Source organism: Lissotriton helveticus, chromosome 11, assembly GCF_964261635.1.
Source record: "Lissotriton helveticus chromosome 11, aLisHel1.1, whole genome shotgun sequence".
Classification (NCBI taxonomy): Eukaryota; Metazoa; Chordata; class Amphibia; order Caudata; family Salamandridae; genus Lissotriton; species Lissotriton helveticus.
Window position 1 is genome coordinate 517,269,338 of NC_136072.1, and position 17,203 is coordinate 517,286,540.

Sequence of the window (17,203 nt, forward strand, 5' to 3'; positions counted from 1 at the left end):
ACAGAAATAATTGGAGTGAAGAAGTCATTTCACACCCCTGGACCAAAGAGTCACTCTATTTCCTGTAACACTGACTGCAACACAGTTGATGTAGCCAGGTGATGTACCAAGCGCATACAATGGGCATAGAATGAAATATCAAAATTATAACGCTGTGAATGTGCTGTTGAGCTGATGAAACCTAGATAACCATTTTGCTTGGAACAGGGTTCTGGACAACATTTTGCCACACATTTTAAAAATGCGATATCACAACTGTAAGTGTTTTTTTTTTTTTAGTTCACAGAAAGTTAGTAAACCTTGGAAAGTCCGGCAAGAAAGCAGTCACAGCAAATTGGGTGTAGAATTAATGCAAAATATGAGACCCTAAGCAAATGTTTTAACACACACAATCCATATTCACAGCAGGGCTGGATTGGGCAATCAAAGCACACCTGGCAAATTTTATCAGACAGACCAGCCCCTATACAGTGCAGAGCGAGCAAGAACAACAAGTGAACCTTACCCCTTGGAGGGGGGTTCTCTCCAAAGAGAATGTGGGCAAAATGGTGCATTCTGCAACACATTTTTCATCAAATATTTACTTGTATTAGTTTTTATAGCATAGTAAATGACACCTTACAGTGCACCAGGATACCTTGATCTTTATTGGGTGCTCTTCAATGATTCCCTCACTATCACCCTCCAACAGTCCCTCTCATCTCTCCATAGCCCTTCTCTCACATGTATTTCATTTGTTTTATAGCGTCTCTCAAACCAGTGTAGGGTGTTGAAGCATTTTTCATCACACCCACACAGAGACCATGAACCATACATGTGTAAATCAGTGTATATAAAATATTACATAAGACGAAGGGGATTACAACATTTAGGATTCACATATCATCCATACTGGTAGGCATTTTTTTTTAAGAGTCCTTGGTCTGGGCAAGAACAAACTCAGGATTCAGTACATAACACAGTGATTAGGGTTGACTTTACTAGTAAGAATTTATTTGTACCCAAACAAACCCTCTTTAGCAAAATTAGGACAATGAAAGACAGTGGAGAAAAAAAAAACATAACGTTCTAACCTAGAATACGATTGTAACTTCTGAACTGCACAGTAACAAAAGGATCTCTGTGACAAAAGCATTAACCCACTGAGCTATGCATATAAAAAACTGTTCTGTAATCTTCATAGTACATGCTTTTCCAGCAGTCATATTAGCCCTCTGCGCAACCTCAGATGAGTCAAAACTACCACTAGGCAAACCTCAGATCCCTCTCCAGCAGGTACATTGATCACCAGAGTGAACTTGGAACTTTTATTGTTGCCTGGAAAAATGTTGGATATACAAGGAATGCTGCAATGATTTTAAAACTGCTGCACTGCTAAAACAAAACGTCCGCCAGTAACAAAAGTGGTCCCTCCCCCTGTCAGCCTCCTGGGGGAAATGCCCGATGCCTGATGCCCGATACTGTCAATTCGGCCTTGATTCAAAGACTAAGGGCCTGATTGTGAGTTTTGCAGATGCATTATTCTCCCACAATTTGACAGATATTCTGTCTGCCCTATTACAAGTGCATTATATCCTATGGCACTTGTAATGAGAGGGAAAGAATTTCCATCCAGATCTGATAAAGTAACACTACGGCCCAAATCTGTCATGCCCTCAGTTTCATGAGATACTTGATGAAGCAAAGGAACAAATCCAGCAGCCAGCTGAGCTGTCACTGGACGCAAGTATGTGAATAGACACATTCTGTGGATGGAGTTAAAGGTTACAGCATGTGTAGGAAGGAGAAACAATTAGTCATTTTGTAGTCCTTTCAGTGGCATGTGTTATTTTCAAGGAGTTTGTACTCCTCAGACAGCAGCCACAGTGCTTTTGATACGGTTTCAAATGGCAGCTGATGCCCACTGTTCACCTGTTCAGCCATTAGTGACTAGTTCAGGATGTCTCCACTATTACTGGACTACGACCTCAATTCATCAGATCCTGCTGAGGAAATCCTACAGCATATACAGAAGGCGGCAGAAGGCAATGTTCAGAAACTGACTTTCCAATTTGTCCTAATAATTTTCACATTCTTGGAGAGCTTGTGCTGGGTAAATTTGCCAATTGATCTGTCACTCACCTACCTGCTCGCCTCTTACCCGCAGTGGTCAACCTCATGTCTTCAAAACGCGGGAGAGACAGCTCGGCTCACAAAGCTGTCACAACTATGTAGCCTGCAGACTACAGTGCTGAAATCAGAAAGGTGAAGTCAACCTTTGACCTTTCCAGCCTAGAAAAGATGAAACCTTATTATCAGCATGTCATCCTTGTAGGACTTTCACAGGAACCACCAATTCTCAGCCTGTCATGCCGCTGGGCAGATGCACTAGGAGGCCTTATCCTTGGAGAGTGTGAACACGCTTGCTAGTTGCTAGTGCGGACCCTTTTTCAAATCAGATACAATCAGAAAGAGCTGGATTGTGGAACAATGCGATGTGTAAATTTTTTTGTTAATGCGCAGCGCGATCCTTGTGGGGATGCATAGTACAATACAAGGCCTGCCTTCTTGATATTCCATATCACGTTTGGTTGTTGTGCAAAGAAATCAATCAACTCAAACAGCCTTGGACAGAAAACTCCTTTTTCAATTTCTGAAAACCCATTATGGATATGATCCCATTTAAAAAAAAAACTTTTTCTCAGTTTAATGACCTACTTGTTGTTACTCCGCATGCTTGGAAGGCACAATGAGGAAGATCTGCATGCCAAGCTTTTCTTGTAACTTATATCTGAAAAATAACTAACTCTTTTCCTTGGTATTGTGTGCACAATGCAGGTGCACTGACTTAAGAGGTTTTCAGCCTTCCTAGCATGAATAGATTCTACTAAATTGATTTGCATTGTGAGACATTTTGTGATTCTGTAGGCAATCTGTATTATGACGATCTGGATGGGAAGCAGGCTTTGTTATACCCTGACATTTGTAAGGCACCGGAATGGCACAAGGCCGTCACAGATAAGTGACATTGTAGCAAAGGAAGATACTAGAGTAGAAGGATTGTGAGGTGGTGTAAAGATAATGGACCAAATTCACAAAGAACTTGCCTAGGTAGAAGGAGATGAATAGGCCGCAGCAGCCCGTGAAGGTAAGAGCGGTGAGGCTGGGTGTGGGGGATTTCGACAGACAACGACGAGGGAAAATTAATTAATTATTTAACTGTCTCTCGAGTCGTCTGTCGAATCCCCCCCATCCCAGCCCCACTGCTCTTACCTGCACGGGCAACACCTGTGAATAGGTGTGACCTGTAGTACACCTGGCTTATGCCTTATTTTTGTTTTGTTCAAGAAGCTTTACTAGTGTTTTCATGAGAAGCAATACAGAGTAAATGAGGAGGGAGAACAAAAAAAAATAAAACAACTGACAATTGCTTGATGTTTACATATTTGTGGCACATACAATTGTTGATATTAAAATACATAAATAACAATAAATGTAAGGCCCAGGATATAACAAGCGCATGTGATGTAGAGGCAATATTCGTAGTATAACGCCGGATGAGAAGAAGCAGATGAAATTACAAGGTGTACACATCTCAACAAGTGTCCTGATGTGTCGAAGAGGAGAAAGGGGGTAGGAGTCACAAGGGGGGGGGGGGGGAGTCATTTGATACCATGTGTGGGAGGTATCGAGAACTTAAATGCTGCTAGTATGATATATTAGTGCCTGATTTTAAGAGTAAGCCAGGATTGCTCCTGGCTTAGGCCTGGGATTCCAGATGAGACATTAGTGCCACTAGAGAAATTCAAAGCAAAATATTTGTGAATCAGGACAGTTGTATTTTCCATTAAATGGCCATATTATCAACTTGCTTTGACACCATGTTCCGCAGAGTAGCAATTCAGTAAGATACAATGCTAGTTTTCCATACTTTGCACAGAGAAATGAGTAATTTCTACTCACTTTCACACTACGGAGATTCAACAGAGTGACTTCTTGTATTGTATCGTAATTGCATTTCCATGGCGCTTATTACTCTTGCCGAAGCTTTAAAGCACTTTACGCCAGGTAGCAAACTGCTCAAGTAACATCCTTCCACTGCCTACATATCCTCAGTTTCCTCTAATGCCCAATGAGTGCAAGGTAAATGGTTTTATTTATTTTTTAATTTAATTTTACCTACCCCGTCATCTGTCAACTTTCCCTTTCGCCCCCCGCCTCACCCCACCTCCCAATCGATTTTACCTGTGCCGGCCGCCACTGTCCATGCCATGAAATAATTTAACAATGTCTTTCCATGTTTCCCAAATCCAGTACAGGCGCAACCTCATTGCAAGTTGTCATCTTTTGGCTCACTTTAAGTAACCAAAACTTGCAGAACTGCAAAAAATGATAACGGAATCCAGTCTCTGCATAAAGTCTGAGGAGATACATTGAAAAGGGGTGTGGGTATGCATCGTGATGGGCGGGGGTTCGCAAGGCAAAAGATGTGAGCTTAGGTGTTGCATCCCATTTGCTTTGATGTATTCAGGGTGCCATGTCTATGAACTTATGCTGTTTGGGAGTATAGAACGTGTGATGTCTGCATCAGGGGAAACTTTTAGCTAACAAAATGTACACTATTTTTGATGTTTACATTATAAGACTGGCAAAATAAATGTCCTCTTCTTCAACAAAATGAAGCATGGCACTGTGTTTCTGGAAAACAGTTTGAAATAGTGAACATTCTATTTGCTTTGCATTTAAATATAAAAGTTTATTCTTCCTTTTATATTTATTTGTGAAAACTCAGTGATTCACTACAAACGCTGATCGATTTTCCAGCAATATGTGGGTCGTGTATGGTTCCTTATGTTTTCATCCGTTATTAACTGGTGGAAAACATTTTTGTGATAGGACTGGAGGAAGTTCAGTTTGCTTAATGTTGTATTATTATACAGGTATAAAAAATGCAGCAAATGTATTTGTAATGTATGTTGTGCCAGTGAAACATTGCTGTGATATGGTACCTGATTTCAGAAGATTTATATGAAGTAATGGAGACCTAGGGCCTTCTATATAAACACATTTTCCTGTAGAGAGAGAATGGGTAAAACACTGATACATCTGGCCCTAGTGAATAGTAAGCCAGTCAGGGCATTCTTAACCCTAATTCACCATATGCATAGTCTGCAGCTTTACCCTGGCTGCCCCACAATTAACGCCATTTTAGTGTAAAAATTTTCAAACTACCTGTCCCATTGCTGCTCAAAATGTTTGTACTTTCTTACACTGTTTATCAACTGCATTCTACGTGCTGACACCTGATTTCACCCACTGCCACGTGCAACAGATAGGCAGTAGCGGCTCCTCCGTTATGGCGGAGGAGCGTTGCCTCCCCTGCTGAAAGTCAAAAGAGGCTAGGACATAAATAAAATGATAATAAAACATTTCTGTTATCATTTTATTTTGTGTTCCGCAGGCTGCCTGCCAGCCGAGGGAGGGACGGGGACAGCCACAGTGACGCTACAGCAAGCACCAGACCAGGGAGGAGGGGGAGTGGTAGGCACTTTTAAGTGCGCATGATGGTTTGGCCCCAGAGGGCCGGCCAAACCGCCATGCGCACTTACCCTTTCTCAACCTAGCTGTGTTATACAACTGGGTGGAGACATTTACATTTACACAAGGGGGCGTGGATCGGGAGGAAGACAGCGGCCATCAGAACAGGTACGTGCTTTATAATTTATGTTTTGAATCTGTCTATTTTGTGTTCCCCCTCCCCCTGCCTCACCACTTCACAGTATTAGCGGCCGCTCCTGCGGACAGGCCAGTTTTCAGAAGCAGACTTGTTATCTCATTTCTCTTCATAGCTCCGGAATGTGGGTTAAAGTTTCTCCAGAACTTAATTCAAAAACTTCAAGCCCTTCTCAAGAATGATTTACCTACTATGTCTATAGAGAACAGGCAGTTTTAAGGGTTCAACCTCACAGTAGGGCCTGTTCCACATTAAGGCAATTCTGGGTATCGATCTATGGCTAGAAACAGCCAATTTCCGCTAGAAACAGCAACGATGGCTCCTTTGTTTTGGGAAGGTGTGGTAAAATGCTACACACCCATTATTTTAAATGGCCCTCTGGTAAGAGAGGCGGTCTTGAATTTCTGTGGATGCCAGTTGCTTTGTGCTTTCTGCCCTTGCTCATTCTAAAAAATATATCTGCAGACATTCACACATATTTTTCCTAATGTGGTATTCAATTTGTCTACAAACCACATATTATTCCACAGTGAGACCAATGGTAAAATTATTGTAATGCATTAGCCTAACAATAATGAGGTTGATCTATTTTAATCTCCATTATATAAAGATTTTTTTAAAAAATAGTATGACCTTGTTCTTTCAGTAAGATGGCTTCAATTAATATTAACTTATCGGTGTCAATTCGAACTCAGCTTAATGCAAGTAAAAACTTCTTACAAATGCCCGAACATTAGATTCCACTTAAGAAGAAAAAAAAACACTCTATTTTCGCTGTCCTCACATAAAGCGGAGTTAGAGGAGAACTTTTGTCCCTTCTATGTGTAGGCGTCACCTCCTAAATTGAGAAACATTTAACAATTCGGTCTAGATTTATATGAAGGTTTAGAATACAAAGCTTTCTGTCTCGCCGTGATTAATTTGCTTTATGAACCGAAATGACGCTTTACAACTTCAGTAGCCTAAGCGAGTTGCGGTTATTATGGGGAATTTTACACTTTTATCTATAAAATAAAATAAATGAACGTGTCATGGTTTATGAACGTTTTTGTCTCTTAAACTGAACACACTGTCTACTGAATTGACACGTTTTAATGAATCATTTCAGATTGTTTTTTTGTACCGCATAATTGAAAGTGATGTGCATAGAATCTGTATTGAGGGCATGCATAAAGGCCATTCGGGGCAGAAACTGTTCAATATGGCCACATAGTGCCAAAATCAGCGTGCTTACAGAAAAAGCTGTGCTTTAACTCTAAATAGTGAGGCACAGTTTCAAATCAAGAAAATACAGATTATTCAAATCTATGCACATTAACTTTATTTGACTTCTTGTGTTGCATTGAAACAACAGTTATGTTGAATGTGCTGTACATAATTTAAACAGCGGTATATGAATTAAAAAAATATAATATTATTTAAAAGCAACGGAGTTCTGAGGAGACGAGGTAAAGAATTCACAAGAGGCAGGTGCGAAAGGAATGTGTGTGTGTTTTTTTAAGTACACGAGGCAATAAAGATTGGATAATGAATAAATATTCTGTTGTGACGATTTACGATGGGAAACGGTGGATCGGACAGAGATTAACATGGAAACAGAGAATGACCACATTTATTTGCTAATTTTTGTGCACATACAGATTGATGCTAAAATATTTGGACCCGATTTGAATAGCGGTTGCAAGCCTCTAGATCATGGGTACTCACAAACTTTCTCTCGGGTGCCAAATTTACAGTGTGGTTTGTGGCCGAGGGCCGCACCGGTGGGGCGGGGTCGGTGGGGGAAGGGGGCAGGGCTAGAGCAAAAAAAACTGTGACCAAGAGGTTGAACACAGGCCCCTGCAGCGGACGCCTTCGTCCACTGCGCCACCAGACTCGGCATACACACTTCTTTCTCTCTCCCTCCCTCTCTCTGTCTCCCTCCCTCTCTCTGTCTCCCTCCCTATCTCTATCTGGCCCTCCCTCTCTCTGTCTGTCTCCCTCTGTCTCCCTTCCTCTGTCTGTCTCTGTCTCCCTGACTCCCTCCCCCTGTCTCCCGACTCCCTCCAACTGTCTCCCTCTGCCTCCCTCTGTCTCCCCCCCTCTCCCTCCCTCTCTCTCTCTCCCTCCCTCTCCTTCCCTCTCCATCTCTCTCCCTTTGTCTCCCTCCGTCTTCTTCTCCGTCTCTCTCTCTCTGCCTCGCTGTCTCTCAGTCTCTGCCTCTATCTGTCTGTCCCTGTCTCTGCCTGTCCCTGTCTCCCTCCCTCTGTCTCCCTCTCTGTCTCTATCTGTCAGCCCGTGTCCCTATCTCTGCCTCTACCTGTCTCTATCTCTCTGTCTCCCTCCTTCTCTCTCACTCAGTCTCCCTCCCTCTCGCTGTCTCCCTCCCATTCTCTCTCTCTCTCCCTCTCTCGCTCCCTCTCTCTCTCTCTCTGTCTCCCTCTGTCTCTCTATCTGTCTCCCTCTCTCACTGTCTCCCTCTCTCTGTCTCCCTCTGTCTGTCCCTGTGTTCCTTCCTCTGTCTCCCTCCCTCTGTCTCCTCCCTCTGTCTCCTCCCTCTGTCTCCCTCTGCCTCTGTCTCCTCCCTCTGTCTCCCTCTGCCTCTGTCTCCTTCTCTCTGTCTCCCTCTGTTTCCCTCTCTCTCTGTCTCCCTCCCTCCCTCTGTCTCCCTCTGTCTGTCTTCCTCTATCTGTCTCCCTCCCTCTATCTGTCTCCCTCCCTCTGTCACCCTCCTCCCTCTTTCTGTCTCCCACCCTCTGTCTGTCTCCCTCTGTCTTTCGCCCTCTGTCTCACTCTCTGCCTCCCTCTGTCTCCGTCCCTCTGTCTCCCTACCTCTCTCTCCCTCTGTCTCTCTCCCTCTGTCTCTCTCCCTCTGTCTCTCTCCCTCTGTCTCTCTCCCTCTGTCTCTCTCCCTCTGTCTCTCTCCCTCTGTCTCCCTCCCTCTGTCTCCCTCCCTCTGTCTCCCTCCCTCTGTCTCCCTCCCTCTGTCTCCCTCCCTCTGTCTCCCTCCCTCTGTCTCCTTCCCTCTGTCTCCCTCCCTCTGTCTCCCTCTCTCTCTGTCTCCCTCTGTCTGTCTCTGTCTCCCTCTGTCTGTCTCTGTCTCTCTGTCTCCCTCCCTCCTTCGGTCACCCTCTGTCACCTCACCCCAGCTTCCCGGGCACACACACAGCCGCACCCGAGTACTTCACAGGTCTTTAAAAAGACCATTTACTTGGTAATGAGGCTTCCATTACTGTGTTGTACCCCTCACTATTTCCTCGCCCATATCCTTGACAATATAAGCCTTACATGTAAAGCAGCCACTCGTCCTGTCCTTACTCTACCTGAGGTGCAATTGTAAGAATCAAAATGAATGTACTAATAGATGTTCAAGAATGCATGACTGAATGAACCTGGATAGTTATATTTTCTGTCTTCACCTAGGCCTTTATCCCTTGTTTGGCCTCTAGTCCCCGATCATGGGAGGCTGTATCTTAGGAGTTATTACTGGTATTAGAGCCACAACATCTTATGTTTTCAAATGTATTATCTAAACTAATAAATTGTATGTAGAACAATCATGTTGATAAATATGTAGATACAAATGTACGAAACCTTTTGAACAACCTAATACAAGAAAGTATGTTTAAATTTAAGCTTGTGTGTTCCCCTCCCCGACTACATCCGTCTGCCCTGACGAAGGTGCCTTACACCGAAACGCGCGTCGGCGCTACCACCAAGGACGGCAACATTATACCATATAATTTTCCCTCCCACTATTGCACCCCTGTCCATGCAACCATAAGTCCACCTATTTGTTGCAGGCTTTGTGAAATTCACCTGGTTGAACGGTCTGAATGTGTATGAGTCTGAATGATCCCTTGAAGGTGTGAGTGTCTGTTGAACCCCCCTAAAGTGCCCCGGAGTACCTGGAACACTGAACTGTATGATGATGTTTCCCTCCTGACTTGATATGAAATATCACATTGATTGTTTTTATAAACTCTTGAATATTTAAACCCTGAATGCGTTTTTATAAATATGTGCATAAAAATCAATAAAAAATATGAGTTGAATCTCTGGCTCTGATACCTGGTAATGTTGTTCCTTCTGTAGCAAAACTGGATCCCTTGGAGGACCATTGAGTATCCATTTTGGCTGGGTGCTTTTCTCTATTTCTGCTTACTCTGCTCCTGCCCCCTCACACTCCTCATTACCTGCAATATCATTACTCTGCGCTCATATTTGACATTGCTCCTACTCCCTTGCTCTCTTATGTTGTCTCCTCACCTTTCTATACCTCCTCACTGCGCTCCTCATTCTGCTTGTATGCTTTACTCATACAAAGTCTGCCAGTACCTCTGTTTTTCCTTTCTCTGTCCCTTCCCTTTACCTCTGCCGTCTTATTCTGCCTCTGCCCATTCATCTCTATGTACACACTGTGCCCCTATCCCCTCAGCTCTGACTCTACCTAATGTGTGCCACAACCAATAACTTTTCTGATCAATTCTGCAGCATAACAGACCTGATGCTACATCTGTGCAACGACTCAGACTGGTAGTGTTGGATGACTAAAAAGTAACATACTTTCTAAAGAAATGCACAAAGCAAGCTGAATTGCCTGTAAAAAACGTTAGAAACATTTTCCACAACACAGGCACATAAATGTTTCACTCAGAATCATACAATTTATTAAAGTGGGGAAGCTGGGATTTGTACACAATTATTCTGCTGGGCTGCTTCCGAGGCATATAACTGTGTATAAACTGCATCTCTCCCAATTTCACCTGTAAACTTTCCGTAGCACCACAGTTGTGAACCGAGAGCCTGTAGCATCCCATTTACCTAAAGTGAAGCCATGCATGAAACAAACGGCTAGGTGCAGCTCACGGATCCATGTGAAGACTTTGCTGTATACTCATTTGATTTATTCTGCTCTGAGACCATGAGGAAGGAAAGTCCGGGCTCGTCGGAAACCCTAATCAGGGGCCTTCAAAACATAAATTTAACTACAGAGACAGCTCTGGTTTAGTGGCACCAATTGAGATATTGAAGAGACCCCACTGTCTGTGAGTAGTATGTACAAGTAGCACAGCCAAGGTGCTAAGTGAAGCCAGAGACGGAGGTGAGGGCGGGGGGGGCTATGGGTGAGCCTGCGAGACACTGTTTGTCATCGCATGCCACTTTTATGCTTTTCCGGGCAAATGTGGTCCTGAGTAATTACAATAGGCAGAAATTATGCCATTTCTGTGCCTGCTGATTTCCATGGGGGCCGCATGGAATGGCCTGGCGGGCCGCAAATGGCCCGTGGGCCGTACTTTGAGTACCGCCGCTCTAGATGCTATAGTATATGCCTATGGATTACAGAGATTAACAGCAATACTCCTAGTCATACTTTAAGCTTCATGTTAGTTTATTACTTAGACTTGTAAAAGTATCATAGTCAAATACTTTGCCTGTGTCTCTTTAGCCCCATATCTGTAGTCTCTCTGTTGTAAAGCATCTGATTTCGAAAAAGTATGTATGTATATTTTTTCTTTTTGCTGAAGGTGGAACATGATTTCACATGACAATATTTGTGTTCCCCACACCTCTTATCAAATTAAGGATTACCAGTGCACATTCCTACACTTTACTGCTCCACTTAAACCTGGATCATTCAGTTGTAACTTAGTATGTTTATGTGTGCATGTGTGTGTGTATAGCCACTGAAATCCCAGCATAATGTTAGAGTAATCGGAACAGTAGATCAATGCTTATCATACGCAACTCGGAGTACAAATCAGGGACTCACAATTCCTCTTGGTCAGGGTAGTGCCCATAATAGAGAAAGAGGCAATGCAACAAGGGGAGTTCAACTTTCTTCTTTCAAATGAAACTTTAGTCACAACCTTGAAGATAAAGTTTGAGAAAGGGAGGAATAGTCTGCTCCTTTTTTACGCCAGCACATCACAAACACACCGAAACATGCCAATTACAGGCAAACTCCCTAATCCCAACTCAAGACAAGCTGATGTAAGTAAGAATTACAAGAAGAAAGCTGGACATAGACCCATGCCTAACACATCCCCTCATTTACAAGCAAGCTAATTGTTTAGGTGTAAGAAAATGAATCACTGCAAACCTATAAGAGTTGTCGAAATTGCAAGAAAATTGAATATTAGTATATCAATAGTTTGACAAAAAAACTTAACATGCTGGAATTAAACAAAGTCTCAAGGGCCATGCACCCTATGCCAAATGATTAGAAACCCTTCCCAGATAAAATCTTCCCCATACAAAGTCAGCATCTCAGATATATTCTGGAGCTGAGTGCTTATGCATCAGCATCGACAGAGCTGCATAATTTCAGATAATGCATCCCTTCCCCCACTGCCGCTGTCCGTGGTACTGAACTGATGCCCAAAGTCAGTCCACGGTTAAAACCACCATCCCACTCTTACTTTTTGATGATGAACTTTTCTTAATGTGTGGTGGTTGAACTGGTGGAGTATAGGAAGTTGCTACATGCAGTTTAAGTTGCTTTGCATTAAGCACAGAGCCTTTCATTGGCAAGGCTATTTTGTCTGCTAAAATTGCTGACATAATTGGTAGCTTCATAGATGTTTCTGATGGGACCTCAGAGCCCCTACCCACCTAAACAATTGATGGACATCGGCGGGTTTCAGTTTGCACGTAGTCCTAAAACAGTTCTTCCTGCAATTAGACAGTCTGACTTTTGGAAGTTTCTAAAAACCCATGGCCATGCCTGAAGAAGATGAGAGCTCTACAAAAGTTGATACATAAGCTAATAGTAAACCAAAAATATCACACTAAAAACCAAAAAAGGTGAAGAAAAATGCTGTACCTTGATATAATCTGAAGTTGTCTTTTCTTTGGTATGCGCACTGTGCATTTGTGTCTCCTAAATGGAATAGGAACAGTCAAGGGCATACATCTAAGCATCACTGAGAGCTCTGCTGTTTACCAAAGTCAGGCTTTGTGTGGATTTGCTAATGCACCCTGATCTCGATGCTCTCAATTAACGCTGCTATGTACAATGTACTCCCACTCAAGGGCACAATGGGTTCAGTCAAATGTCCTCTATTGTGCTTTGTTTAGATGCTATTCGTGGAATGTTCTTTTCTTTGAGGACTGCTTTGGCATTGAGATCTGCATCTCTATGAAATGAAGGCTGTAGCTAAACAAAAGACTTTGATCCCTAAATGTTATGCACAATTGATCGTCAAATGGATAGTTATTGAATTATTGTAAAAATATTTGGATTTGTATACAGCTTGTACGTGCGAACAATTTCCTCCGTTAAGTGTATGCAGCAACTTTGTGACACTCACAGAAATAGTCCTCATTCACACAATGTATGATTTTATCATGTTTAGTAGCTGAACTCTCAAAATTTCGATAACAAACGCAGATGGACGGGTAAAAAAACATAAAAGCTCTCTTATTTTTTCCTTCCTTTAGATGCGATTTAGTCTTTTGTGCTTAAATCAATTTAAACTAGTTTCAATTATTTTCATCTACATCGAAAATTACCCCAATCAAGAGAAATTGGCAATGAACAAACGTTGAAAAATGTAACTAGGAACAAAGTCAGTGCTTCAGTTGCAGTAATCGGTTTGCCTCTCTCTTCTAGGACTGGAAATATTGTGCTCTAAAGTAAAACGCTGCCCAACATTCCACTCCCTCTTATCCGGGCCCTTAGGTCATCCCACCAGATCCTGTTGGCCATCCCCACCTTTAAACAGTAAAGACATGGTGGATACCATTTCGCGAAATTGGTCCCTCGCTTTTGGCATTCACTTCCTTTTAACATCAGATCTTCTACTTGCTACTCTCATTGTAGGAGACATTTAAAAACTTGGTTGTTTTCTCAGGCATTTGAATGAAAGATCTAATGAGCAGCTGGACACCTCTCTTTACAAAGTACCATTAAACCGTATGGTGAACGTGCGGTCTACAAATATTTTTTTAAATAACATAACATCTTGAAGAGGCCATTAAAGGCCCCTAAAACAAACATATCATCCATTCAACAAATCTCAAACTTCTTGATCAGATGAGACTTGCATTTCGTTAGTGTATTTTAAAAAAGGTTTTTAAATGAAACATTTCCTTCCAACCCGCATCTTTTTTAAACTGCCATGTTTATTCATAATTTGCCGCAGATTCTTTTATGCTTTAAGTGGACAGAGTGTGGCCCAAAGGTAAAAGCAGCATCTCTCCAATGGAAAACATAATGAGGAACACAGTTTGGGTTGCTTATGTTACAGTTTAAAGGTAATGGAGGGAAGCACTTTGAGCTATACTGTCCAAATTGGATCAAGCAAAGGCTAGGTTTGGGTGAAAATGTGATTACATCAGCAAACTTTGTGAATTTTGTGTTAAAGTAAATTCACTAAATTCCTTGAAATTTTGACTTGTGCTGCTTGCACATAATTTTCAGCCACAGGAGACTTGTTCATGGAAAAAGTCCTGCCTGAGAGACATGTTCTCCCTGATCCATTGTTTTTTTGCTAATGATTTAGGATTTTCTTTTTACACTAGGTAATTTTTGGCATGAATTTTTACTCGAGATACTGGCAAACCAAGTTTCACATCATTTTGCATACCACCAAATATTCTGCCCCAAAATTTAACAATTTCGAACGACTTTTCAAAATAGATTTACATATAGTTAGACACTGTAGGTAATGGAAGAGACAAGCCAAAATATTAGAATACTAAGGAGTGTGAGAATCAGAAGTTACATTTGATTCAAACTTTTCTGTACAACACATTTTTGTCACCTCAGATCCAGAAACTGACTTGGTTATCGGTAAATCGAAAGATTTATCGACTTGTCAGTGGTACTGATAAACTGGCAAGAATAGAGGTTAGTGTCAGTTACATGTGTAGCATAGTTGTCTATGTGACTAAATCTACCTCTGTCTTTGCATGCTTTAATGAGAAGTAGCTAATCTGTGAGGGGGAGCACGCTTCTGTCAAGATTCATTTACTTTGAGTTTCTTGAAACTGAAAGGACTGTATCTGATGCTTAATAAAGGCCAATCACTTTTGGGGGGTTCTATTCTCCTCATGGTACTCATGAGAAGACTTCAAGCAGAAAGAGTAATTCTCTCATGTCATGAGGTGAGCCAAAAACGACCTGTTGGCAAATTCTTAACTCACACACCACAAGACACCTTCCTTGCAGTGCTCTTCTTAGTAACAGGATGTTCTTTTACTGTGAACCTGATGTGCTCCGACCAAAATGTATCTGTTTGTTTATTCCATTGAGCTGTTTAAGAAGAGAGCATGCTCGATTCCGAGTATAACTGCACTTTAACCATTAATTACAGTCATTGATTGCCTATCATTTGTGTGTTATCAGTAAATTAAATTGAATGTAGTATGCAATGTGAATCACAGTGCAAATATTTTATGGAACTGGGAAAAATTACACTCACAGATTCAATATTTTGAAATGAATTATATACTTTTGTCATCTTATTGAAAAAGCAAATTTAAAATTTGCCAATCCCTTTGAGCTGCACTATTATTTTTTTTCCTCCCTGCAACATGTCTAAAGGAAAATTAACTCAGTATTTCTTAATGACACAAAGAAAGGGAAATTAACAAATTTCAAGTGAAATTGGTTCTTATTCTTAATAAAAGCCTCTCTTCCTCTACTAACATATTCCCGAGCAAGATTCTGGGTCATATTTTTAACTTCAATGGAAAAAGGTGAGGAAAATGTCCGAGACCACCCTTGAAAGTGACTCAGGTGACATTACAACGCTGAACAAAACTGTATAAATAAATACATTGATCTTCTAGAATTCGAGCAGCATTCTACCATAGATCCAGTGCTATATTGAAATTGTACTTGTGATTTTAATCTTACTTTCTATTCTCTCAATATAATCTTGCAGAGGTCTTGGCGAGTGCCACCCACGAGACAGCATATGCCCCCAACAAAGTTAACACAATTTCTTTTTTCAAAATCGGCAATCGTGTCAGTGCACCGGATAGTCATTAGAAGTTCAGTAAATGGGTCAGTGCAGGACCCTCTGTTTTTGACAGAGCTGCAATGTTCCTACCTCAGCAGTTGGCACACCCTCTGGAGGGCGGCAATGCAGAACAATCATCCCTTCAATGGGAACTTCCTTTCCTTGTGGGTCTTGTTCAAAGTTCTTCCTTAAGTCTGGAATAAAATACATGCACATTTTACATCAGAGCAATACAAGATCTCACAGTAAAATTATTTTGCCAAGCACGGTTGGGCTCAGTTAAAGACAATCAAACATGCTATGCACCAGAGCTTGCCTTTTCCCAAACCTATGGAATAACACACATTAGAAGATTCTGAATGAGAAATCTGACACACCATTTTCAAATGATTAATAATGGATTTTGTTTTTGCATCAGTGTGAGAATGTGGATTATTGGAGTTAATGATAGTCCACCACAAGTAATAATGTCACTATTCTTTTAAGTCTAGTAAAGGTTTCAGTAATTTGAACCTGAGTTCAACCCCTCATAGCTATGGCACATAGCAGGCAGGCTTAACTTAAAAACGTGTAAAACATGTAGAAGTACAAAAACAGTTCAAATAAATTGAAAACACAAGACCGTAAAGATCCCCCTCTATTTTATTATAATAGAGAATATTCTAATGAACAAAATGAAGCCAGAACAAAATAAATCCAAAAATGGGAATTGGAGTTATGAGTTTTTAAAGTTAGAATTAAATTTGATCCCTCAAAAACAATCTACAAAAAACACCCTTGTTTTTGCTTCTTACAGTGTATTCGATTTAAATTATGCATTTTTTCTGAGATATTTTATGATGGAATGTGGCAAAATGAGAAAATAAGTACCTTTTTGATACAGATAAAGAATGAAATAAATATTTTAAAAAAAGTTCTTCTACAAAAAAAAAAGAAATAAAAAGAAATGTCTTGAGAAAATGAAAAGTATAATGTACTTGGCGGGTGGGTGTGGTGTGTAGAAGGACAGTCGTGTATTGTGGCATTCGGGTCCTTGGTCGTAGAGGGCTTTGTGTGCGTGGGTGAGGAGACGGAACGTTATTCTCTTGTTGACTGGGAGCCAGTGGAGGTCTTTCAGGTGACCGGAAATGTGAGCTTGACGGGGGATGTTCAATATGAGTCTGGCTAAGGCGTTTTGGATGCGTTGGAGTTTTTTCTGTAGTTTGGCTGTGGTTCCGGCGTAGAGGGTGTTTCCATAATCCAGTCGGCTAGTGACCAGTGCGTGGGTGACTGTCTTTCTTGTTTCGGTGGGGATCCAACTGAAGATTTTTTTGAGCATGCGAAGGACGTTGAAGCATGAAGATGAGACGGCGTTGACTTGTCTGGTCATCGAGAGGGAGGAGTCTAGGATGAAACCCAGGTTGCGTGCGTGGTCTGTGGGTCTGGGCGCTTTACCCAAGGCCGGTGGCCACCATGAGTCGTCCCAGGCGGAGGGGGATGATCCTAAGATGAGGACTTCCGTTTTGTCTGAGTTTAGTTTTAAACGGCTGTTCTTCATCCA

At 41.7% G+C, this 17,203-nt stretch overlaps 1 protein-coding gene across 1 annotated transcript in view; it reads right to left on the reverse strand.

The window, feature by feature from the left end:
• UNC5D (unc-5 netrin receptor D) overlaps positions 1–17,203 on the reverse strand; it is a 1,369,357-nt gene that overhangs the window by 653,779 nt on the left and 698,375 nt on the right. Inside the window, exon 5 of the mRNA XM_078666140.1 lies at positions 15,754–15,857. Within this exon, the coding sequence (XP_078522266.1) occupies positions 15,754–15,857 (104 nt within the window). The remainder of the gene's footprint in view (positions 1–15,753; positions 15,858–17,203) is intronic.